Genomic DNA, 27030 nt, shown 5'->3' with positions numbered 1-27030 from the left:
TGGAAGATTCGGGTTCAATCTTCTCTCAGAGGGTGTATGAAATTCAAATGGAGCTGCCTAATGAATGTGCTCATTCCATTTGAAATTCATACTCCTACTGTATGGGTTTCAGTTTGATTTGCCCACTTATGTATGATTGTTCCAAAAAATTTCAAAACCTGAATTTTGATAAATTTAGGGTGTTATCCTTTAATATATGACTCATTGTCCCTTTAACCTGTGACTTATTTCCCATATTCCACTCGTCTTTTCAGGTTTCTGATCATGTCAAGACACTTCTCCATGACAGAAAGAGCCTTTCCAATGGCACCCCTGTTACATTAGCTCCCCAGCCACCAGCTAGACCATACGCTGTCAAAGGAGGAGGATGGAAGAAGGGAGATGATGACAAGCCACAAGGATGGAGGACATTTAGTCTTGGAATGGGTGTCATGAATAAATGATGACTTGAGACCAAAGACATTAGACTAAACAGTCTGTATGCACAAAACAAATTAGACCAGGTCTAACTTTAGACCTGATCTAACCATGGAGATTAGACTTTGGGAGAAGGAACTCTAAGGGCAAATACATCTTAATTTTATTAGATGGCTCCATATTAACTTTGGACTTTGCTAGGAATAAAGGAGGAAAATAAAAGAGTAAAAGTATTCCTCCCTGAATCCAACCTCCATGGTCAGACGAGGTCTAACCTTAGTCCTGGTCTAACTTGCATTGTGGATACGGACCAAAGAGTCCTGATTCGGAGACCAAATTAGAGTACCACCTACATTTATTGGCAAATGCCTGAAATCAAAGTGATAATTGGCCTCTTTATGGTTAAGGTTTAGGTTTATGAAGGTGTACTCATGTAATTTGTAACAGTGCAGTGCAAATAAGCAATTACTTTAAATGGAAGTGTGTCAGGCACATGACAAATAATCTGGTGATTCTCTATTTTTCGCCTTATGAACAACACAAGAGTGGCGAACTCTGGAATCCTTTTTCATGAGATGCACTGATATTCCATCATCTCATCATTTTAACTATGCAAATCTTGCCTGGAAAGTTCAATACTTTCTTCATACTTTGAAAATGCCGTCCAATGATATGTATATGCCTTGATTTTACTTACTTCAAATTTGTGGTGAGTGGAAGCTGTTCGAAAGACAACCATACATTCCATTTGTTCTTATTTATTTATTACCAATACATCCGTCCGTCCTCAAATATGCAATATAATATCTCTTCCAATATTTTGTAAATTAAAGAAAGGTCATAAGGCATTTGCAAGAAAGATATTACAAGCTTTCAAAAGTTGCCTTCAATAATTGAAGTATTCAATCAAATTCCGATCCACTGCGTATACCCATGGATGAAAAAGATAACAGACCATATATGTGATGCGATCAAGCAAAATGAGTCGGATGGTGGGAATATTGATTTTGAGATATAATCAATAATAGTATTCAACTTCCTTTGTATTTTATTGTTCTGAGCAACACTAAAATGGCTATATCTCTGGAACCATAAGTCTAATTATGATGAGGTTTCAGCAAAATAAAGCTATGAGATTGGCTCATATAATGAAATTGAAAACTGAATTTTGATTTTAATCAACATCAGACTCATTTTGCTTGATCGCATCACATATAAACAGTCAAATGTCTCAGCATCACCCAATAATGAGGGCCGATTGTTCCATGAAATGCGACAGGCAAACTGCTACGAAATTACCATATATTTGTAAAGTCTATTACGGAGGCACGCAATGCTCTATCGTGTATTTGCAAACTGACATGCAACGCATGATTGTTAGACACGGCACGATCAAACAATCGGCCCTCATGAATATTCGAGAATTCACAGCATACAATGCACAGGGACTTTGACTGTTGATACATGGTCTGTAGTAGTCTGTGCCTATACCCCAGAAAAAGTGGTGGCGGACAAGGAAGTATATTATTTTCTTGATGAAAAAAGGACATTTGGCAGCTATTTCATGTTATTTCTGCAGATAAAGCTTTCATTCACTAGTAAAGCTATGGACGACAATCAAAAATTATTTCTTTTGGCGTAATGGAACTTAAAGAAATGATTTGTGACAATAGCCTTAGTGAATCAGATCTAGTCTTAAATGTTTATAATAAAGCAGTATGCAATATTGTAATCAGCAACTGATACTCCTTTTATTGAAAAGAAAATGGGTTATTTTTCAACAGAATACAATTTGAGTTAATGAATTTCAATATTAAGTGATCAAGCAAAATCAGTCTGAAGTCGAGCATATTTAATTTTCAGTTTTCTATGTGATTGTATAAGGCATTTGCAAAGCTACATTTTGCAGAAAACCCCATAGGAGTTAAACATTTAGTTCCAAAGATATGAACAGTTGAAGTATTTCCAAAACAAGACAGCAAAAGAAATTATTTCTTTTGTTTGGCTGTATCTGAAAATCAAAAATTTCTAATACTGATGGATTTTGCTTGATCAGGTGTCCATTTCACTCAACTTTTAACCCTTCGTAACTCAAGTAACAGTTTGTAAAGTTACAAATACCCAATACAAGACCTAACTTTACGAAGGGTCCCTGTAGTAAATGCCTATTACTTACAAAGGGTACCATTCATAAGTAAGTTTAGTAAAATGGAACTTAGGACTCGTCGTAAGTTACAAACGATTTCGAGACTTACGAAGCTTCGTAAAGCTTAGTGAAATGGACCCCATATCACATATGAAGAATTTCCATTATGCAAAATAGTTGTGACATGATCTGATTCCATCAGGCTAAAGAAAGCAACTTTGATAATTGATTTATATCGATCAGTATGCCCAGTAGCTCAAGCATATTATTGCTGAAACATCTCAATACCATTTTTCACCCTGATATGGCAGTGACATCACTGCGCATTTCATTGAGTGCAGCCTCAAATTGCTAGGGTTCACTCAATGCGTTGGCGTACAAAGACGCCGCATAGATGCGGGATCAAAACTGCTGCTTCAACGCATTTACGTCACTGCCACATCAGGGTGGAAAATGGTATATCGTACTTGGTTGCAATGTGCCGAGCCTTATAGACCATGCCTATAATAGGTACCTTCCTGCCTTTGATGGGGTAAACATTAATCATCAATATCGCATGATATAAGATAGCGAAAATGAGATCAAGAAGGGTATCGTATGAGTATTTGGTTATTTTGTAATCACATGATGCCCTTCTTGACCTCGCTTCTGTTGTTTTATACAGGCAAAATAAGTAATTCTCAATCATGAGAGGATGTACCTTCTGAGTCTGTGTACTTTTCATAGAATAACACGATCGTGCGACTTACATGACAGAACCTTAACCTTGCCTAGCAACGACCGTGTGATTGGTCAAGTCTTAAAAGTTGTGTTTGCTCCATAAGCACCGGTCGGTCTTTGCGTATAGTATGCTTGGCGCAAATACCTTTGCGTACTCAAGTTGGCTCTCGTGATCAAGAATTAGATATTTTTCCTATAGTATGTGATATCAATGTTCACCCCATCAAAGGCAGGGAGGTGCCAATCATAGGAATGGTCTATAATGCAAAATATTTTTGGGCGTTTTTCGTATTTCAATTTCATTGCTACCTTTGGCTTGATGATCAGATTATGTTACATTTAATACCACATATACAAGCAAGTATACCAAGTGAATAGAACAAAATGGGCTATTCCATTTAAAATCCCTACTACCCCTGTGGAAGATTTTGGAAATAGCTTCAACAGGGGAGTATGAATTTCAAATTTCCTTATTGGCCTTCCTGCCTTTTCCGCCATATTGTGTTTCTTTATTTTTGATGTAGTTGTATATTTTTATATATGGAAATAAATGAATGAATGGAATGAACATATTAGCAGCTCCATTTGAAGCTCGCCCTCCCTCAGTGGAAGATTCAGGTTGAATCTTTTTCAGAGGGTGTATGAAATTCAAATGGAGCTGCCAAATGTGTTCATTCTATTTTACAAATCATACTCCCCCTGTTTGAGTTATTTCCAAAATCTTTCACAGGGGTAGTGTGGATTTTAAATGGAATTAGCCCAATGCATAGTGAAATCAAAATTGGTCATGAGAATCCCTTAACATTATATCTTTGAATGATAGCAATTCCAATTTTACTACATGACTGGGTGTATTAAACCTGGTCAAAATGTACCAATTAAAATGTATTTAAAGGGATTTGCCAAACCAAAACCATAAATTCATCCAAATTCAGATTTGTGCAAAATAGATGTGCTGATTCAATACCAATGTATTTTTAGGATAAAAATGTGTCAGTATATAAACACATCAAAAGAAATAAGTCCCCCTCTGAAAATGTTGTCATAACATCGTAAAGTAAAACTTTGTACCAATAAAACTTACTTAGAAATAATTATATGATTGTTTACTAAGTGTTTTGTGAAAATGAAAGATGTCCATGACTTCATGGCTGAATGAACCCAAATTGAAGACAAAAACTGCCCTTTCCAAAAGTCACAAAGTAGGCCTATGCTTGTTAACTGCAAGGTGTATTGGGACAAGGAATGGAACTGGCCATCTTACAATTCACTTTGCTGAACTCTGCACCAAGGGGATTTGCATGGCTGAATGATCAAGAATCAATACACATTACAGTAAATGTTCACTTGATGAGGATTTTAAACTGCACTCAAACACATGGGGTTTTCCATTAGTAACAAGCCATGAATCAACTTTTGTGACAAGCATAGGCCTACTTTGTGACTTTTGAAAAGGGCAGTTTTTGCCTTCAATTTAGGCTCATTCAGCCCTGAAGTCATGGAAATCTCTCATTTTCACACAGCACTTAGTAAACAGTCATAAAATTATTTCAAAGGTAGTTTTATTGGTACAAAACAAAACCTTACAATGTTATGACGAAATGTTCAGAGGGGGACTTATTTCTTTTGATGTGTTTATATTATTGCATGACTGAGCTTGTCCAATTTAGGTAAGCTACATAATGCAAGCAGTTGATGCTAAATAGCAATTTACACATTACCAAGCTATTTGCAATGTCTATGAAATAGACATGACATATAGGTTAATAAATACGTATCACTTGTTGTGAGTGAAATTGTAAAAAAATAATGCACGAACCCTTGCAGGGGGGAGTGCATTAGACATATCAACATCTCAGTACAAGTGCATTATTTTGTAAAATTTCTCGAGCAACAAGTGATACGCATTTGTTAACCTATTTCATACACAAGAAAAAATCCCATAATTGTTACTATTTTTACAACAAGAACTAAAAATGATGTTTTAACACTTGCATGTAGCTTGTTTGAGAAATGGTAATGATGACACTGGACCAAGTAAGCACTTTAATAATGAATAAATATTACTTTAATTTATCATACAAGTACAATAAATAGGCAGACTGTGTACTTTGGTCAACAATGCCAAGTAACCCTTGGTTATTCATTGTAGAGAGATGGCAACATAATTTTACAGGATACATTTTAAAATTTTATTTAAAAAGTGCAATATTTTAGTTAATGACTAGGATACCATAATGGTGGCTCAGCATTGGGTTATTCCATTTACTCCCCCATGGAAGACATGACCTTAATCTTCCACACAGGGAGTGTAGATTTCAAATGGGGTTACCTGAATGGTTGACTCCATTTGAATTCTACACCCTTTGTGTGGAAGATTCAAGTCATGTCTTCCACGGGGGGGTGTATGGATGTCAACTGGAATAGCCCATTGTTTTTATGTTCTGGATGTAGGTCTGGGCAACATTTTGACCAAATAAACGACCCCTCACTTCCATTTTGCATTGTGGGAACAAGAACATTGTATGTGGAATAGCTCCTGCCCCACACTCTGTCTATTTGTGGGTACTCATGTTCGTCGGAAATTTTACGAATTATGGGGCAATTTCTGCTGAAGAAACATGGTTCAGGAAATGCAAAAAAGGGAACATTTTTCAAAACTAATTAGCTAAATTGATTAAAAAAGGGTGTTAATCTATGAATCAAGTAAAATAAATGTGCATATGCTCATAACAGTAAGATACAGTGCTCTAAATCCTTACTTTGGGAAACAAAAATGCACAAAGGATACTCAGTTTTTGGTACTTGTCAAAAATTGTTTTTCTCAACTGCATTCCATTCAATGAATCACAAGTTTGGCATAAATGCAACAGGAAAATGTGACTCTTATATGTATTTCTTTTCTGAATAAAAAATTGGTTTGTTGTAATAATGCAGATAGCAGCTACTGGTCATTTGTGCATTTACAGTGTTCTTGCACTCAAATTATGATTTGAGTCTGTCTGCTGATTCCTTTTTAAATTGCCATGGTAACACAGCTGTGTCATTTATCCATTCAGTTGTAGTTGTGCATAAATGTAGAAGTCATACATAAATTCCCCATAAAAATGTAAATTTATGCATATGCTGTAAATGAAATGTAGTTATGGATATACCAGGCAGTAAATTATTTTTTATTTGAAATAACTTGATAGAATAATTCTGAAAGTGTGCTATAATATTAATTTTACGTGAATACATATTCCCTTAATTTAAATAATTTGAAAGTATATTTGTTGCATTCTTTATAAAAAAAAAGGTTTTATACTTAATTCCAATGTACAAGTTGAGAATAAACGATAGGAATTTTTGTTTTTACTCTCCTCTACCGTGTGAGTAGTGGATGCCGGCGCAACTACAATAAAAATATTTGACTTGCCTGTCATCTATCATAGGTAGATGATAGTAAAAACAAAAATTCCTGTCGTTTATTCTCATTCTTAATCAGTTTTTTTTTTTTTTTTTTTTTATCAAAAACTAAGTCACCATCATAAAAACTCCCCTTTTTATAAAATGAACAAAACTTGTTTACAACTTCACATATTCTGTTGCGCGTACTGCTAGTGCGTGCGGGTATTCCGCAATAGTCTACGCATACAACGTAATACTTACGCGCACCTCTACAAGCGTGTTATGCGTTATCAACACTCATGATGACGTGGGGTCGTCTACGGCCTGATAGATGGCACCCAAAATCATGCGGTTGTCCAATCAAATTGTGTGTCTACGAACTAGACCACTCCCACTGACTAAGAATGTACCTGTTACTTTCTATGCAAACTCAAAACTCTTCTTTGATTGTTATCTTTTTTCTTTGATTGGTATCATTTCAATTACAAGGTACTCTTTGTGGAAGCAATTTTGATGAAACCCATTTGAAAAAACACCAGTCTTGTGAATAATAGTTTTGTTTAAAAAATGCATACAAATTTGAATAAATATTACAAATAATTACAATAATATTACAAATAATATATGTACTGTAAACATAATTGAATGTGATTATCTGATGTAACATATTGTACAAATGTTAATATAATTTGTGTTTGTAATAATATATATTTATGAAAGTGAAAATACATTTGTGCAAAAGAAAGTTTTATAAATTCTTTATACCTTTAAATAATTATACAATATTACTGTAAAAGTGACAATTTAACAGAACATTCATTTTAGTGCTTTTGACACTTGCCGCGGCTACCACAAAAATTTAAAAAAAGAAGTGCTCTTTTATGTATATCTAAAGAAACCCCAAAATGGTGAACTTGTCACTTTTACTAATACAGCAGGTACATGATATTACAAAAGTGGATAGACTAAGACAGTCCATACTCCGTCATGTGTGTGAGCTGCTCATGGAGGGCAATTATAGTGTACCTCTTAATGTGTGATATTTGCAATCTTATATGCATTGATGCGATAAAGTGTGCTTGTTAAGATACAAAGTCTTGGTTTGATGTTTGGCTTTTGTCGAGTAAAGCTGTGGAGCTACCTTTGTTTTTGGTCGCCATGTGATAAAATCAAATATGGTGAATATCTCCTAGTATTACGCGCAGGGCTAATTTGTCGGTCTGAGTGTTGTCATATATTGGCTATTCCGTGGTTATTCCACAACCTCCCTCTGAGTGAAAGATTAGGGTCGGTCGGTGGAGGACAAACAAACAATCCTTTTTATTTTGGCCTTATGGCTATTATTTTCAGCTATACTTTGATCAGCTCGTAATAGGCAATAATTTTTGGTTTTTGTTACTGCATAAGTCAATAAAGTCTGAACTTTTGTGTCATTACACAAAAGCATGCGTCTGTCACACAATACGCAAAGCACAGTTCACGTAGGCACTGCGCCCAGTGGTGTGTTCACCATTCTATAGCAATCCACAATGTTATGAGTCCTGTCTGTTACGAACTGATCATATACGCCGTAGAAGTGACATAGTTAATCGGATTAACTACCATAGCAATAGATGAATACAATGAATACACGATACCGATGCATTGAACCATAGATGTCAAAGAAAGGCTGATCACTCGCACCTGTAAGATAAGTATCTTTGAAAAGAGCGGTATTGTATTCAATCTATGTTTGCTGGCATAAACAGGTGATTAGTGCAAATCTGCTTGTAGTGCAGGGCAGTCTATTCAAAAATTGTATTCATCTATTGTTATGGTAGTTAATCTGATTATGACGTCACTTCTATGGCGTATAGTGAGTCACATAAATCATTTCTGAACATGCAAAAAGGTAGTCTGATGAGACATGGCTTCAATCCACATTCTCTCAGATGTTGGTCTCCTCTCTACCCACACACATGCACCCAATAAGATGACAATTGCCAATAGATTGTATTGGTCCAGATGTCATATCACACGTAGTGCAATGAACTGTACTTGTTAGCTAGGAACTGACCTCATCAATTTGAGATCAGTTTTTATAACCACTCCTAATACAGCTTTAGGCTATAAAAGTATAAAATAAATGAATAAAACAATCAAATACATCAGGGGCTATTTTAACGTGCCTCACTGTCACGTACGTGTCGAGATAAAATATTCGTACAGTTGCAATTAACAATCCATGTAGATATGCTTTGATAGTAGACAATGGTAGAGCCTTTCTTACAGTCACATTCAGGTAAAAATGTCAATTTTTTTATTTTTGAAACGCACTCTATTTCATCAACACTTTTATCTCATTGCACGAACGTGACAGTGAGGCACGTTAAAATAGCCCCTGAAATACATACACCAGTGAGTGATTGAATAGCAAATACATGTAGAAATTAGTGTTCATTTTGTGCACCAAATAATGTATTTTGATCAGAAAATGGCCCAATTTTGGCAAAAATTTACAATTTTCTTGTGGCCATGCAATCTGATATTGTGTGCACCAAAATAGCAGCTTACAGCCGCAGAAATTTGAGAGTGAACAGCAGTAACAATTTGAAATAGTATTTTAAATGTAACTGTTTCAGCAATAGTGTAACAAAATGACAATTTTGGGTGGCTGTTAAAAAATAACAATTTTAACAATTATAGATTTTTGATTCTGACCACTTGCTTTATATTATTAAGGTGGCACACAGCATCACTCAAAGTGGGAAATTTTAGACATTGTTTTGTATTGTATCTTTAAAAGTAAAGAAGATAATGCCATAAAAGTATACATTTTCAGAAAGGAAATGATGCAAGGAATCCAACTAGCATGGCAGATTTCTGCAAAAATTAGCATTTTTTGAGAAAAGCGCCAAAATTGATTTTCCATGCCAATTTTTTCGGTCCGCCATAACAACTTACCCTAAATATCAAAATTGACGAAAATAAGATATTTGTGTTCTAAAGACACAAATCTAGAAAGTGTTCCTCAAATTTTGATTTTTTTCTTCGTTTTGAAAATATAGCTTAAAATATCCCAAATTTTGGTCAAAATTGAAAAAAAAGTCAAATTTTGATCTTTTTTGACCCATATTTTTAAAACGAAGGAAAAATTAAAAAAATTAAGAAAACACTTTCTAGATCTGTGTCTTTAGAACACAAATATGCAATTTTCATCAATTTTGATATTTAGGGTAAGTTGTTATGGCGGACCGAAAAAAATTGGCATGGAAAATCAATTTTGGCGCTTTTCTCAAAAAGTGCTCAATTTTGCAGAAGTCTGCCATGCTAGTTGGATTCCTTGTGTTATATCCTTTCTGAAAATGTATACTTTTATGTACTTGTCCTCATTACTTTTAAAGATACAATACAAAACAATGTCTAGAATTTCTGACTTTGAGTGATCCTGTGTGCCCCCTTAAAATACATTTGTTAGGATGAATCAATAATGCAGTGTGAAGAATGTGACCTGATGACCCAAACTATCTTGTGTTATGCTCTTCTCTAACAACGTCTAGTTTTCATGTCAATATAGTAAATTGTGGGGTGAGATATAAAAACTTTCTTTGTAGATAGCTTTTAAGGTATTAAACATGTACTAAATTAGAGTTTCATACAAATATGGATATATGTTACACTCTTAAGGCAGATCATCAAATTGGGTTGGGGCTATTCCACACAGGGAGTGTGAATTTCAAATGGAATTACCTGATGAATGCATGACTCCATTTGAAATCTACATCCTCCATCCCCTGTGTAGGATATTAAGGTCATATCTTCCATAGAGGGTGTATGGATTTCAATTGGAATACCCCATTTTGTGTAATCTAGAGTAACAGCATCGGTCTTTTTCACAAACAACAACAACAGGTGCTGAAAAGCAATATAAACCTAGGGAGTCTCAAAATGCTAAAAAAACTTTTTGGCATTTATGGGTGATTTGTCCTCCACCATCTCCTGTCCTTTAAATTAGACTGAGATAAATATATGATATTATACAAAAATAATGTTTGAACCGAAGAAGCTATATTTAATAACAACACTGCAAAATAGTTCTCAAATTGTACACATTATACTCTCCCTTCTCCCCAATCACAAGACATACAATAATATTTATGTGTAAGTACGGTAAAGTACCTTCCATCCAACAGCACTGACTCCCAAGTTTTGGAAGGATCAGAATCTGTCTTCATAATGGGACCTTCTATTGGACTTACAACACAAGTCTGTAATCACTTGTACACTGCTTCTCTAATGGGTGTGGACCTCTGATATTTACACACCTCCTGTGTGCACAACATGAACACATCCACTGAAGCTTTATTTGCCATGATGTCATAATCGATCATTGCCAGATCAACTGGTTCACGCTATCTGTGTTCGGAACCACAATCAAAATGATCACAACACAAAGTCAATGGTTTGCTGACAGGTGTGCAAACCAAGCGTGAACCAGTAACTAAAGTATGACATTCACTACGACGTCAAATGGACAGCCATGTTAGATGTTGTCGATGTAGTCCATGCCTATGTCTGGTCTAATATGAGACATCACCTCCTTAGCAGCTCTCTTTCCTGACAATACCGCCCCTTCCATGTGACCATACCATATGGATGCAGTCTCAGCACCAGCCCAGTGCACTCTGAAAGTGGAAAAGAAAGAAGGTACTTTGAATAACCATCAAATAGTCAGCTTTGATAACAACATTCAGGATGTCAGCAAATTGGCTCTGACAAATATGACTCAGTTTTTAGCTTGAAATTAAAATTTTGATTTTCAAAGTGCAATATACTTCAGAGACAATTTTCCAGCACAAAAGATCTACCATATCCAACCTTATTAGTTCCCCCCTCTAATAAGCCTTCACAGGTGCACTTTTCTAACTTACATCTGTGCAAGCGCCCTCTTTCAGGGGCCGTGTTGTATTTTTTTAAAAGGGGGAGAATACGAGTTAATGACATCAAAGCATTGAGTTGCAGTTAGTTCTAATATTTTGTTGTAGGAAGAACTAAAGTGTAGCCTGCATGTCTTACTCATAATAAGGTATTCTGGAAAACTGAGTTATATATATTTTTTTAAACACATGCTTTATGTACTTGCACAATTATAAATTTCTTTAATTTTAGTACTTTTAGCAAATATTAGTATTTGCTTTATATTAAACTGATTTCTATAAAGAAAAAATCAAGGGATAAATACAGCAAAATCGGAGCAAAATGAAGAGGTTAAAACCGGGTTAAAAGATGATGATAATAATAAAAGAAAATGTTTGTGTTCATTCATGCAACAGAGATGTTAGACCAAAACTATTGTACAAAGTAAATCTTCCTTGCACCCTAATTCCAGAAAAATTACAGCACTAATTTTTATGGATTAAACAAAATATTATCTAGTTCTGCCAAATGAAACAGTCCAATCCTAATCGTTCACTTAGTACTAACTGGAGATAAATGAAAAAGTTCACTATTTTATTAATTTCTTGAAAAAAGAATCAAAAACATGCATTTTTGGCATGTTTTCTGACAATTGGGTCAGAAAAATCAGTGCATTGGAATAAGTCTAAGCATTCAAAATTTTGAGAATATGTTAAAATTTTCCTCTAAATTAAATCCTGTGTCTCAAAGCTGCCGTGCGCATTAGTAAAATCATGTGCGTAGTCCTCTTTGAAAATCAGAAAATTCAATTTTTTAATCTCTTTTTATTTTGTTTAACAAAAATGCGAAAATAAAACTAAAAATTCGTATTTGATTTCAAATTTTCTATTTTTTTTCCGCAAAATTTGGACACGAAAATAATAAAAGAGAGGAATAATAGTTTGTAGCAGTGACTTTTTTTATCTGCTATTCCAACATTTGCAACATTGGGTATTTTTTGCACAAAATGCTTGTCTGAAATCCTGTACTGACACATAAAAATATTAAAATTTAAAAAAAAATACATTAAAAAACACCGCATTCCACATTGGGTTTTCAATTTCTCACAAGCTTTGAGACACAGGATTTAATTAAGATGGCCTAATTTTCATTTTGTATGTTATTTTAATTAAATGATTGGTTATAAGAATGAAACACATCTTTTCCAGCATTTAGAATGCATAAATTGAAATTAGACTTTGTACAAGTCTTTAGACCTGATTGCCACAGCATGTGAAAAACACCCTAGAAATGCATGTTTTTGACCCTTTGAAGGGTCCGGTATTAAATAAGACCAAATAGTGAAATTTAACTTCTTGCCAGTTAGTACTAAATGACTAATTATTATTGAGCTGTGTTTCATTTAGCAGAAGTTGATAATATTTTTTTAATCTCAAAAAAGCAGTGCTGTATTTTTCTGCAATAGGTAGTAGTGTTTTGATGAAGTTTGAATAGGTGCAAGATTCAAATCAAATGTATGCCCATTTATGTTTTTGTTGGTATGTATCATTAACAGAATGAGTATTTGGACTAACATGAGAGTGCAATCAGTGGTGTAACTAAACAGGGGATGTTGGTGACCAGTCAGTACTCATGGTACATCATCACCATTTGATTGTCGTTCAGGAAAAGAGTAAACTGATGGGGGAAAGAAGTTTCAATATTGAACTGTTAAAGTATAGCCTTTGTGATACCAATATTTTGAGCCAAATGAAAATTCTCACCATATACCAAGAGAAATTCAAAGAGAGATTGAAATTCAATTGAATAAAAGAAAATGGCTTAAAAACCCATCCAGGATTAAATGTACACTACTGAGATAAAAATTTTTATTTGCAATTAACCAAATCATATAAATTTTTTAACATGCAAGGGGAAATCTCTCAATACCATACTTTTTAATTTTGTGTTCCAAGTTCATTTTAATGCTTGCAAAAATGGTCAATTTTAGCATTACATCTTGTTTGTTACTCTTAGCTGTGATAATCATGATAATAGTTAAGGAAATATTTCCACAATTTAGTACCAGTAACCAAATTGATAACTCCAAAATACCCTCTGCCCCCTATATTTAAGGGTTGTAGGGTTAAAGTTTATGGTAGGATTAAGGTTAGTTTTGGGTTTGGGACGGGGTTTGGGATAACTAATGTAAGGTCAAAGGAGGATATTCTGGAGTTATATAATACACAAAATTAAAAAGCAAATAAATTCCCATCCAACCTTTAAAAAAAACTCTTACAGAATCTGCAGAGTTTGCTACAAAAGTGCAAAATTTTTTGAAGCATTCATGGAGAGTGCTCTTCCATGTTATCTAATTTGCCTTCAGACCACATGTTCAACTAAGGACTGAAGAAAAATTGAAGAAAAAAAAACAGAAGAAAAAACAAAACTGGAGAAAATTGATCCAAACCTTGCAGGCACATGGAAGGATCACAAAGTGATGTGCCTCATGATGATGAGTGCTGGTTGCCATGGTTGATGTGGGTTGTCATGCCAACCATTATAGACTCAATCTCTTACCTTTGATGAGGATTACGCAGAGAGTAGAGGTATGAAGTGTTAGAGAGCCTGTTTAGGCTAGCGTACCTGTCAAATGTTTTCAGTAAGGAGTGGAAATAATTAGTGATGGCACCAGGAGTCATTGCACAGCTGGGATGGCAACTGATGTAGGGTTCGTTACTCCAATCCTAAGGAAAAGAAACAAGATCATGATATGTTGCAAGTTTAACATTACTGTGTTTGTTTTTTTATTTTACAAGTTACATCTTGGTAGAGGTTGTTATTTCGTGGTATTCCACATAATTCCAGTGGCTAACCCTCCTTCCTTCCTCCCTCTTCCATCATCCCTTCCTTCATCAATCCTCCCGTTCCTTCTGTACATACTTCACTCCTTTCTTTTCATTCCATCAGTGACTTAGATTTCTTTTTGCCATTGGGGGGATGGGTTGAAAAAAATTCTTGAAGTATAGTGAATCCAGCACCTTTTGGCAACAGAATAAGTTTATGGTAGAAATGCGCACGTAAAATGTGATCCAAAAGTGGAATAAATTCGCGCAAAGCTCACAAAAATTGGCACTTTTGAGGCCAGAATGGCCAAATATGAGATAAGTTTGGTCAGAAACCCACATAATGATACAGGCATGATGAGGCATCACATTGGGGGATGATTGTATAGACCATCCCCCTGTCAACATATGCGGGGGAGTTATCACACATCCCCAAGGATCTGCGCATATGCACTCCATCTATTCTCGCTTTCCTTCCTATTCTTCATTCCTTTCCCTTCTCTCTCAAAACTGCTGTATGATTGCTTATTCTGTAATGCAGGGCAGCCGGCAGTTGGATAAGATTTACACCTTGTTATGTTCACTGGTTCACGTCACCTAAATTATTATTAAAACAGAAAAGTGCTTACCACTTCCTTGTATTCTACATAATCCAAAGCTTCGATCCCATAGTACGATTTCAGTCCTACAAGGATGGCATCTCTTCTGTCCGATTCCTGCAGAAATTAAATGATTTTATTTTGTCATTTCATTCAAACTGGTTTAAAGGGGCTGCATACAGAAAAACTTCAACCTGAGTAACCTTATAATACTTCGAATTCGAGGAGAAATCCATGTGTTAATAGACACAATTGTTTACAATTACAAAGCAGCTGATGGCTCTGGAAAGAGCTGTGCTTATTAAAGATTAGTTACACTTCTCCTTCTTCTCCTTGTCAAATTTCATGTTGTAGGTGCACCGAATTTGTTTAATAGGTATTAATACAAGTCTTTTCTCAATGTTTCAATGACATTTCTAACAAGGGCATTCAAATTTGTTTTCAGCATTGACTTTCATTTGTTGATATATTTTAAACTTTTAATTCTGTCATCACTTCACTACTTAAGATTCAATCAAAGCTGATAGTTGTAATCATTGCCTTTTTGCTTCCAGTTTAAAGGTGTTATCATTCTCATACCTAACAATACTTATTTTTACCAAAAAAAAGCTTTCCTTTTACTTCAAAAAGCCTGCAAAGGTCGTTCACTACTGCACTTCCCTTCCCCTTCCCAACGGCCATCATCACTACTATTGGTTCAGTAACTATCTTGTGGTACCGTATTTCAGCCAATTTTGACTGAAATCTTTATCACATTACTATAAATTTCAAGTTTTACTGATACCCCCCCCCCCCCTTTGCCCATTACTCACGGGTTCTGTAAGCCAGAATGGAGCGTGTACATATCCCATAATAGCTGGGTTGTTGTCCATACTCGTTGCATCAGTAATGGCACTAAATGGTATCGAATTTCTGTCTGTTTTGGCCAAGTCTTCATCAACAACTCGTAATATCTCACCCGATTTACCCTTCCGTCTCCAAAACGCCTTTCCAATCAAAAAGAAATGAAAATACTTTCTTGAACTCATGAAGTAAGAGAAAACAGTATGCAGGAACACCATTTCCATTCAATTTTGATGAATTTACAGAATCAAGTCTTTGTCAATTTTGTTTTCATGTTTTTAACTGAAGAAAAATAAGTATGGCACTAATGTTTCCGCTTCAATCCTAATAATTATTTATCTGCAAACAAACATTTTGTTTTCTTTACTGTCTTTATGCTGATTTATATTCAAATGCTATATTTAGTAATAATTATGCAGAAAGTTGCATGTGAACGAATCCTTTTTCTCATAGCACAAGCGCCTAGCGATACGAACAAATTGTATTGACTGATTGAGTTGATTGATTGATTGATTTGATTGATTGATTGTAGATATACCTCTTCATAGGTGATGACAAATATCATACAACCTCCGGCTGGCATTCTTTCTAGGATGTTCTGTCGTTCTGGTGGCATAGGAGGAGTAAACTCAATTCGACCTATGTTAATGGTTATGTGCAAAAACAAGAAAGAGACAACAATGAAACAATTTAAATTACTTTTAGTTTTTAAGCGTTGCAGGTCTATCACGGTTAACCAGAGAATGGTAAGCACACGTTAGTTGCAGGTCTGTCATGGTTAACCAGTGAATGGTAAGCACACGTTAGTTGCAGGTCTGTTGTGGTTAACCAGTGAATGGTAAGCACACGCTAGCGGCAGGTCTATCACGGTTCGAGAATGGTAAGCACACGTTAGTTGCAGGTCTGCCATGGTTAACCAGAGAATGGTAAGCACACGCTAATTTAGGTCTGTTGTGGTTAACCAGTGAATGGTAAGCACACGTTAGTTGCAAGTCTGTTATGGTTAACCAGAAAATGGCAAGCACACGTTAGTTGTAGGTCTCTCACGGTTAACCAGAAAATGATAACCACGCGTTAGTTGCAGGTCTATCATGGTTAATCAGAAACTGGTAAGCACATGCCAGTTGCATGTCTATCACGGTTAACCAGAAAATGGTAAGCACACATTAATTGTACGTCTATCACGGTTAACCAGTGAATGGTACATTAGTTGCAGGTCTATCAATGTTAACAGAGCAATGGTAAGCACAAGTTAGTTACAGGTCTGTTGTGGTTAACCAATTAGAGAATAAACGATAGGAATTTTTATTTTGCCTATCCTCTACCGTGTGATAGACGACAGGCAGGTCCAATATTTTGAGTAGTGGATGCCGGCGCAGCCGGTATCCACTACGATAAAAATATTGGACCTGCCTGTCGTCTATCATAGGTAGAGGATAGGCAAAATAAAAATTCCTATCGTTTATTCTCATTCTTAGTCAGTTAAATATTATTTTAATAACTGTAAACAATTTTTTTAAGCAAAAACTAAGTTACCGTCATAAAAACTCCCCTCATTATAAAATGAACAAAACTTGTTTACAACTTCACGTATTCTGTTGCGCGTACTGCTAGCGCGTTCGCGTATTCCGCATACCAGCGCGATATATACTCGCACCTCTGACACGCGTGTTACGCATTATCAAGACGCATGATGACGTGGGGTCGTCTACGGCCTGATAGACGGCACCCGAAATCATGCGATTGTCCAATCAGAAATGTGTCTACGAACTAGACCACTCCCACTGACTAAGAATGAATAGTAAACACACGCTAGTTGCAAATCTTTCATGCTTAACCAGATAACGGTAAACACACGCTGATTGCAGGTCTATCATGGTTAACCAGTGAATGGTAAACACATGTTAGTTGCAGGTCTATCACGGTTAAGCAGAGAATTGTATGCACACGTAAGTTACAGGTCTGTTAACCAGTGAATGGTAAACACATGCTAATTGAAGGTCTATCATGGTTAACCAGTAATATAGTAAGTACATGTCAGTTGCATGTCTAACCATGATAGACCTGCAACTATCATGTGCTTACCATTTACTGGTTAACCACAACAGACCTGCAATTAGCATGTGTTTACCATTCACTGGTTAACCACAACAGACCTGCAGCTAGTGTGTGTTTGCCATTTACTGGATAACCATGAGAGACATACAACCAGCGTTTGCTAGCCATTCATGGTCTACAGATTTAGATTTCTATAGCTTCCTTCTTGGATAGTCCATACAGGACCAACGCAATATTTAGCACTATAATCAACGCCGTCAGGCGTTGGTCCTTATAAATTCGTTCGCTACCCCCAGCAGCGCACTCGAATTACCATAAGCAGTGACCTGAACCAACTCAGTTAATGACAACGTAATAACTCCAAATATGGTTGGTAACCCCGCCCATCATTTAACCGCATCCGTTATGTAACTGGGACTAGTCATCTCAATCGATTGATTTTGAGATTGCATGGATCAAAACACTTCACACTTTTGAAGTAGCTGGGTTTCGATAGACCAGAGTAGGCCTAAATCGTGATATCATATTGATTTATTTTGTAAAATCAGTGTTATGTATTAGTCTGGCTCTATTTTGGAAATGTGCATCATTTTGGATATAAGCATCAAGCGGCAATTTGGAACTCCGTGACCCTCAAAAAAGACCCTCAAACACCCTACATACTCATAGTCATATAGGGGGCAAAAATTAAACATGCTCCAAATTCACGAAAAACATGTCAAATTATTTGTCTGGGTCTAAGGATCACAGTGTAACATATTTGCATGTAGGACATATAGTTACCAAGTTTTGAGGCTCGACAGGTCCAAGGTCAATTTGCATGCTAGGGGTGAAAAATTAAAAGTTACTCCAATTTTCGAAAAATGGATGCAAACTGTTCTTCAAGTTCAAGGGTTCTTAGATTAATCACTCAATCGTTGGTTCATTCAACCAATCAATAAAGTATTCAACAAACAATCAAGAAAACAATCAGAATCATTTAATGAATTGATTAATCAATTAATTGATATGGTCATCCTATCAATCAATATAATATAATAATATAATAGAATCACAATAACTTATTAGATTGATATGAATTAATAGTCAGTCAATCATTAAACTACTCATCAAGCATCAATTAATAATCATTCGTTTGATCAATTGATCAATTATGATTATTAACAAATTACATGATTGTAGTGTCGTAATTAAATGTACCGTATCTTGGTGTTAAAATATCAATCAAGTAATCGAGTCAAGCAACTACTCAATTTATAATCAGTCTCTCAATTGGTAGGTCTTCATGGTCTTACACTAGGATCCACAACATTCTCATCTAATAAGGACACAATTCTTTAACCCCAATACATTTGTATATTCATTGAATGACCTTTGAAAATATGGGTACACAAACTCGTACTCTGCAACTTGAGGTCAAATTTGCACTATTGAATATTTAATTGAGGTTATTGAACTATGTCATTGGGATGAAAATCATGGTATTATACCCCTTAAAGTAAATAAATGAATGAAACCCAAAGTTTTTATGAAGCGTGTGTCCTCCAATTATATATTTTTCTTAAACATGTTAAACGAATAGGCCAACTATCACAATTAATAGAGGTTGAGCATATGACGTATACCGTAAATATGGCGGACTACTCAAATCCATTAAACAAAAGCATGATTGCAATCTACCGAGACAGTTCGTCTCACACACATAACAAATGCACTACGATCAAATAGGTTGATGACAATTAATTTGATTGAATGTACTGCACTCATGACTGCCCAATGATTACGGTGAAGAACATCGGTTCAAATCCTTTGTTTGTAGCCAATCAGTAATTTCAAGCACAACCTCTACAAAAATAGTAACGAATCGTGGTTAACCAGGACAATATTAAATGTAGTGATGACAAAAGGAACTGATTGTGTGCAACCTACAGGTCAGTGAACTGAGGGTAAGAAGAAAACCGAGTATTATAATAGCATTAACACATATGCAACTAAAGAGGATTAATAATCAATTTTGTTACGCAATACTTGTGTCAATACCAAGCTAGAAGCTAGTGTTCTGGTAGCAGGTAGGCACGCCACACCTACTGACAGCTATTGATGATATTCAGTATATCGGATTGGCTGAATATCATTAGTAGCTGTCAGTAGGCGTGGTTAATCAGTTTGACATTTCCCCCGACTTTCCGGGAAGGATTTGTCGAATGTAGAAGGACCCACGCCTGACGGCGTGGACTATCGTACTAAATGGAGCGTGGTCCTCCTTGAAGGACTATTCTTGGAGGGTAATGCTTTATACCATCTTTTTGATAGTAATGTTAAAATAACATTTTACATATATTTTTATATCTCAATATCATACTTACTTGCATATTTTGGAGGTATTGTGACAACTACTCTACTCGCCTTGTATATAAATCCACTGCTAGTTTTCACACTAACCAAGTGTTCATCTGTTTGGTCTATGCTAACTACTGGGTCTTTAGTTTTCACTTTAGAGTGATCAACATGGCCTGCTAGGATATCACAGATTCTCTGGCTACCACCCTGAGGTATAAAGTTACAGACTGCCTAGTTAAATTCATTATTATAATAGACAATGATATTAATTGGTGCTATTGTTTGTGTGTTCCTACAATGCATAATGCATGTGATATCAGTACGGGAAATGTGAAAACTACATTATCTGGTTCAGATTCTTTACAATAGCATGACATGAGCCTGTTTTATGCGTCTGTGTTAAGACGTTTGTGATGCGTGTATACGGGTGGGGTGGGGTGGTGTGTGTTGGTGTGGTGTGCTATCATTCGTGTCTGCTGGATATATAGTATTAGGCTATGTGTAGGCGTGGGGTGGGGTGTGTGAGTGACTGGGTGTGTAAAAGTGTGGGGTGCTCTTTTATGCGTTACGTTGAATGCGGATATTGGGGTAAGTGGATGCTAAGTGGGTGTGGAGGGGGAATATGTCGTGTGTAAATTACATGTCCTACCTTGATTCTATGTTGTTTAACACATCCTTCCTCTGTTCCAAACAAAGCATCCCAGCCCCCAGCAGTACACAAAGCAAATAGGAAGAATAACAATGACATTTCCCTGGGTGATACACCCATGGCAATTAATACTAACGTTTCGAAGTAGCGACGAGGAGCTGCAATTAAAAATGGGAGAAAAACGTAATGCAAGAAATAGTGCATCTAGCCGAGTTATGAGTTTGTAATCTGAAAGATTGATTGATCAAAAATGGTTAAGATTTTGTTTTATATTCATCAAGAACATAGGCTTGGATTAAATTGATTGTTTAGAGTTAAAGAAACATACCGTATTCACTCGATAGTTAGCACATGTGCTTACTATCGAGGGCTTTTGAAAACGTGCAAAAACGAAAAAAAAATGAACAGCGCCATCCACAAAAGTGACAAAAGTGTAAAGGGTTTTGAGCAAATCATCGATACACATAGCTATATACGAACAATTAAACCTACAAATTTGTGTGTTAACTACATTAGCTCAGTTGGTAAAGCGACAGAATTTGAATCATCTTAAGAAGAGCGAACTGAGCAGGAGTTCGAGGCTCGTTATAAACTTTTCCGTTGATTAATTTTTATTTTGGGGTTTGAGCTTTTCTTGATAAATTTTATCTTTTTTTTTTTTTTTTTTCATTTTGTTTCTTTATTGTTTCTTATTTGCTTTATTTTGTTTTGTTTTTCTTTTCTTTTCTTTTTCTTCTTTTTTTTTTTTGTTCTATTCATACTGGGGTCATGGGCTGTTTATTCAACAATGTAGTTGGGTATGCCCTCAAGGTTAAAATGAGGTGGTCATGGTCCTCTTTGCCATTACACGCTACAGAAATTCCATATTTTTCAAAGGCTCTGATGATGGTTCCTTCTATCAAATGACTATCATTGAAGACTGAGTTCCGCAGTCTATTTCAAAATACTGACTTCGTTTTACATCAAGAAGGACACAATAACTGCGACTTAAACGTGATATGGACATGCTTTTTAACCGCAAAGAAATCTTTTGCATTTTATAATTTTAACCTTATCCATTATACTTTTATGATTTTGTGCAATACGAAAATAAAAAACAAAGAGCGTGTTTATAGTGAGCCAGATTATGCGGTATTTAGTTGGACTGCCACGCAGTCTATATTTGTTTATGTTTTACTAACCATTGCAAATCTAGACTGCGCGGTAGTTTAGCTAAATAACGGAAAGATTGTCTCACTATAAACACGCTCATTGTGTAATAAGTAAAATCCCGCTCCGATTCAATTGTGCCTGTTACATTGTGTGCTTTATTGAATCAGGGACCTTGTATAGAGGCCCTGCATGAAATTATCGATTGGCTCCAGACAAAGGATTTGAACCGGTGTCCTTCACCGTAGTTATAGCGGAGTGCAGTCCATTCAATCAAATGTTGTCATCAACCTATTTGATCGTAGTGCAGGGTTATGTGTGTGAGACGAACTGTCACGGTAGATTGCAATCATGCTTTTATTGAATGCATTTGAGTAGTCCGCCATATTTACGGGATGATACGTCACATGCAAGGCCTCTATAATGGAGGGACTGTAAACGGCTTCCACCCATTGTACCATGCGAGTTGCTGGTTTACAAATTATCCTCAGTTGAGCAATCATGAATAATACGTTGATCAATAGACCCTGGTACGAATCCAAGCACAGTTACAACACAGCGCGTGGTTTGTCTTGTACATTGCGAAATGAGCCTACATGTTTGCCTATAATGACAGACTCTAGAATTGCCAACATAAATCTTCAAAGAACATCATCTTAAGAATTATTTCAGTATCGAAATCAGTAGGAATACCAAGCGTACGGTGTACACATTCCAGAAAAAATATGATTTTGTTTGTTCTAGCATTCTGTATCTCCACAAAATTATCACATTTTGTCTTCAAAATCCGTTGTAAATGATTTTCCATGCTACACAGAAATTGTGTTCGACAAAGGATAGACATTTTACACAATTTTACATAACTTGAAAAAGATATTGGAATATTTTGATGTTTTTTTAATATTTAGTAGGGCAACATGAGTAAATAATAAAATTCAAACATAGCGCACTCAGGGCAACTCGCACACAATCGAAGGTCGAAAAGATAATCTGATAACAATAGCTTGACAATAATCTGTTTCCAGTCCCTGATTAAATGGCCAAAAATACGCCAACAATGACATAACAGCAAGCCAAAGACGAATTCTGATCACCAAGAGCGTGTTTATAGTGAGACAATCTTTCCGTTATTTAGCTAAACTACCGCGTAGTCTAGATTTGCAATGGTTAGTAAAACATAAACAAATATAGACTGCGTGGCAGTTCAGCTCAATAACGCATAATCTGGCTCACTATAAACACGCTCCAAGTGGGTTGGAGAAGTATGGAAGGACATTACAATGAAGGGAACCAGACATAGACCTACTGTACATATTTCGATGAGCATAACAAACACCAATTGGTGTCGTATGACCTTTGACATGCATGCATTCTTTTGTCGAGAGTGACATGGTCTTTCAATTCGTGCCGAGTGTCCTTGTCAGACTTGACTATGCGTCAGTGGTCATGAAAGGATTCAATTAACCTCTGCCCCAGTAATCCCAAGCAATTGTCTGAAATTGCTCCTCGGAGATGTATCATGATAGTCATATAACGACCAAAAGATAAATGACTGACTATCATTGAGGACTAAGTTCCGCAGTCTAGGTAAAGCTGAGTCCTATCAAAATCAAACAGGAAACAATTTCGTGCCTAATTTTAACACCGGGATTTTTTTCAAATGTATATCCAAGAACTATGTTTTTATTCAACATTTTTTATTCAACATTACTGAAAAAAAAAAGTTTTTTATTTGACCGAGAATTTTCAAAGCGTATTTCTGAACTGTGCTGAGTTCAACATGTATCGACCGACTTTTAGCACGACTATGCGTAACAATTCGCAAGGGAAATGTTACGTGTAATCCGATTATCACTGTCAGCTGGATCACGCTTTTGAGTTCTGCACCACGATCGATATGATCGCAACACAAAGTCTATGGCATTCAACGCCATTTATTGTTCTATTGTGTCCCAGCAGCTATGTCTGCCATTGAGGTGTAGCATGCATGGGTGTAGAAATGCATGAAATTGGATGTAGGGGTGAAATTATTCGCCAGCGAAGTGTTACGTGTAATCCGATTATCACTTTGTCTATTAGAACGAAATGAGCGTATTTATTTGCCTTCAAAAAGGTGCGTGATCCAGTTACCAAGGAGTTATGTAACCACTCCACTTTTAATCCAACTGATCTCTAATTGTTCCTTTGGTAAAAATAAATAAATAAATAAATAAAAAGCCCACAAAAAAACTTTCAAGAATTGTCAAATGTAGGCCTATATTCGTAGTTTAAAAAAAAAGACATGTAAAACAAACATGGCAGAGAAAAAAAATCTAAATAGTGAAATACTGAACAGATTTGAACTTCATCGAGTCTCGAAGTCCGGCGTTTTCCAAACTGAGCTAATGGGGTTCAGACATACATTTGCAGTTTGAATTGTTCGTATATAGGTATGTTTTGAATAAATAATAAAAAAGAAAGAAGGGAGAAAAAGAAAAGAAAAGAAAAACAAAACAAAATAAAGCAAATAAAAAACAATAAAGAAACAAAGATTAAATTTATCAAGAAAAGCTCAAACCCCAAAATAAAAATAAAGCAACAGAAAAGTTTATAACGAGCCTCGAACTCCTGCTCAGTTCGCTCTTCTTAAGATGATTCAAAGTCTGTCGCTTTACCAACTGAGCTAATGTAGTTCACACACAAATTCGTAGGTTTAATTGTTCGTATATAGCTATGTGTATCGATGATTTGCTCAAACCCTTTACACTTTTGTCACTTTTGTGGATGGCGCTGTTCATTTTTTTTCGTTTTTGCACGTTTTCAAAAGCCCTCGATAGTAAGCACATGTGCTAACTATCGAGTGAATACGGTATTCTTCTTGCTTGCGAATTTTAATTCTATAATCTATTTTATTCCCATCTGTGGCAAAAAAGAAGAAGTTGCGTGAGCAAGAAAAAGAAATTTAATCTTAAAATGGCGCCAGTTTCTGCTGCAACAAACCTACCTTCAAACCACGTGTTTTCATCAACAAAGTGTTGAAGTGTAATGGTGTCTAATTCTTTGGCATTTTTACACTGTGTTGGGTCTTGAAGAGGGATTGATTTTCGAAGAGCTTCAAGCTGTAAACATCGACAAAAGCCCGCGGTAAAAAGTTATCATACATTTAAACAATGTATTTGTACATGAGTGAGATACGTTCACCCCAACGTTACCACACGCCCACCACAAACCCCACCATCATGACAACACCCACACTCACAAAACACACACCCCTACACCCCCATTCTGTACTAATATGCTGATATGTATATGGTACAAATGTGATAGTAATGTACTTTTTTTTCGGGATTTCCCACAAAATCATTCTAATGAAAAAAAAACACGATATGCCCAACCCTGTTATTGGGCACCCACCCTCCCTCACATAGGCCTACCGCACACTCTCACCCCCCCTCCCCACATACGTCAATCATCATTTACTCTAGTGATAGGCTATAGGCCTACTGATATGTTTGTCACAATAAAGCAAATGTTGTAGCAATGTAGTCTTTCCTTTCTCAGGATTTCCCCGCAAAATAATTCTAATGATAAGAAACACATAAACTTTGCATGAACCCCTACTGATGTGCAACAATAAAGTGTATATTTTAAACATTAAAATCATATACCTCTTTCATGATTACATGTCAAAACAGATTTATTTGTGTCTCTTTGTGCATGAAGATAATTGTGACGTGTCATGTCAAAAGGAGACACTTTTGGGCAGGATCGTAAATGGAGAAATAGCCAAAAATCTGCCCGGGGTGATTTGTTCACAATTTGGGTTTTTATTGGGTTTTTATTGGGTTTTTATTTGGGGTTTTAGTTGCGAATTTATGGTGTTATTAATGTTCAAAATATTGTCTGATAGTTTCAGACCGGAATATAACTGGCATCTTGTATTTTTTGAGACATTTTTCAAGGTAATTCCTACTCTCAACATTGGCAATAATATTTGAAAGGCCGATATCTCAAATTCCAATTTTATAATACCATAACTTACGAACTCAATATCTTCGCTTAGGAATGTCCCATTTCATTGGAGAAAACGGCGTTGTGGAGCAAAATATCTCTATATATTTAAGATATGTAAAAACCTCGAAATTGATAACCTGCCCAAGTGTCTCCTTTTGACATGACACGTCACAATTAATGCAATAAAATAGCAACCTCGTAGGCCATATCTTACTTTTTGCACCAGTGAATTGAAGTCATAGTTATCGACCATTCCAAACGGTTTTGTGTCCCTTGGCAATAGCACCATTTTTTCTTCACCTTGTTGGAAGAATGTTTTGCCCCTTCTTTTTTGTTCGTAGGTTTGCAGTTCTAGTTTGTCAATTAACTGCCAAATGTGTTTATGTGAGCTGTAAAGGAAAATGAAGACGCGTATAAAATTAAATTAGAAGAATCTTTGACTTCAACACTATACTTAAAATTTGATCGCTTACCGGGAGCGCTTTCACAGTACTAACTGCGTCCTCATCCGGATGTTATGGCTCTGATGATCTTATCTTATCTTCATCTTTATCTTCATCTTAATATCTTATTATCTGATCTGATCTGACCTGATCTTATTTTATCTTATCTGGGGAGTTGGGAGGCAAAGCCGACCATGATATGAGAATATTGACCTTCCGTATTGAAGATATACATAGTTTTTCCCAGAATACAATTTTAGGTCTTATGGGGTGGTATGTATCATTAGATTTATTAAGTTTACTCTGAGGACTGTTAAATGTCTACAATTTTTAATATTTTGCCATAAATTTTGTATTATATCGCGAAAATCAAAATTATTTGATATCTGAAGGGCATTCCTCGTATTCAGAATGCAATTTGGCGTGTCTCCCAAATCCCACAAAATACTGTGCAGAAGTGTCTGTCCGATCCTTTAACCAACAATATCTTTAATCTTAAACAAATTAACACGATATATAATAGAAGTGGAATAATTACAATAATTTCAGTATATGTTAATTT

The 27030-nt window shown here is 35.8% G+C and overlaps 2 protein-coding genes across 4 annotated transcripts in view; one reads left to right on the top strand and one right to left on the bottom strand.

Annotated features, from left to right (window-relative positions):
• Positions 1–2229, top strand: part of LOC140137845 (uncharacterized) — a 33928-nt gene extending 31699 nt beyond the window's left edge. The window contains exon 11 of the mRNA XM_072159639.1: positions 255–2229. Coding sequence (XP_072015740.1) covers positions 255–443 — 189 coding nt within the window. The 3' untranslated portion in view covers positions 444–2229. The remainder of the gene's footprint in view (positions 1–254) is intronic.
• Positions 2230–10722: 8493 nt separating this feature from the next.
• The window catches only part of LOC140137851 (probable flavin-containing monoamine oxidase A), a 47465-nt gene continuing 31157 nt past the window's right edge, over positions 10723–27030 (bottom strand). The window contains exons 4-12 of one of the 3 annotated variants that reach the window (XM_072159648.1): positions 26240–26414; positions 25016–25130; positions 20884–21041; positions 20261–20441; positions 16375–16475; positions 15806–15979; positions 15024–15110; positions 14129–14295; positions 10723–11337 (exon numbers count right to left, since the gene is read on the bottom strand). In XM_072159648.1, coding sequence (XP_072015749.1) covers positions 11196–11337; positions 14129–14295; positions 15024–15110; positions 15806–15979; positions 16375–16475; positions 20261–20441; positions 20884–21041; positions 25016–25130; positions 26240–26414 — 1300 coding nt within the window. In that variant the 3' untranslated portion in view covers positions 10723–11195. The remainder of the gene's footprint in view (positions 11338–14128; positions 14296–15023; positions 15111–15805; positions 15980–16374; positions 16476–20260; positions 20442–20883; positions 21042–25015; positions 25131–26239; positions 26415–27030) is intronic. The other 2 variants (XM_072159649.1, XM_072159650.1) reach the window with 2 other exon arrangements.

Source organism: Amphiura filiformis, chromosome 17 (genome assembly GCF_039555335.1).
Source record: "Amphiura filiformis chromosome 17, Afil_fr2py, whole genome shotgun sequence".
NCBI classification, from domain to species: domain Eukaryota; kingdom Metazoa; phylum Echinodermata; class Ophiuroidea; order Amphilepidida; family Amphiuridae; genus Amphiura; species Amphiura filiformis.
Note: the sequence above shows the minus strand (reverse complement) of the source record. Positions and strands in the feature narration are given on the sequence as shown.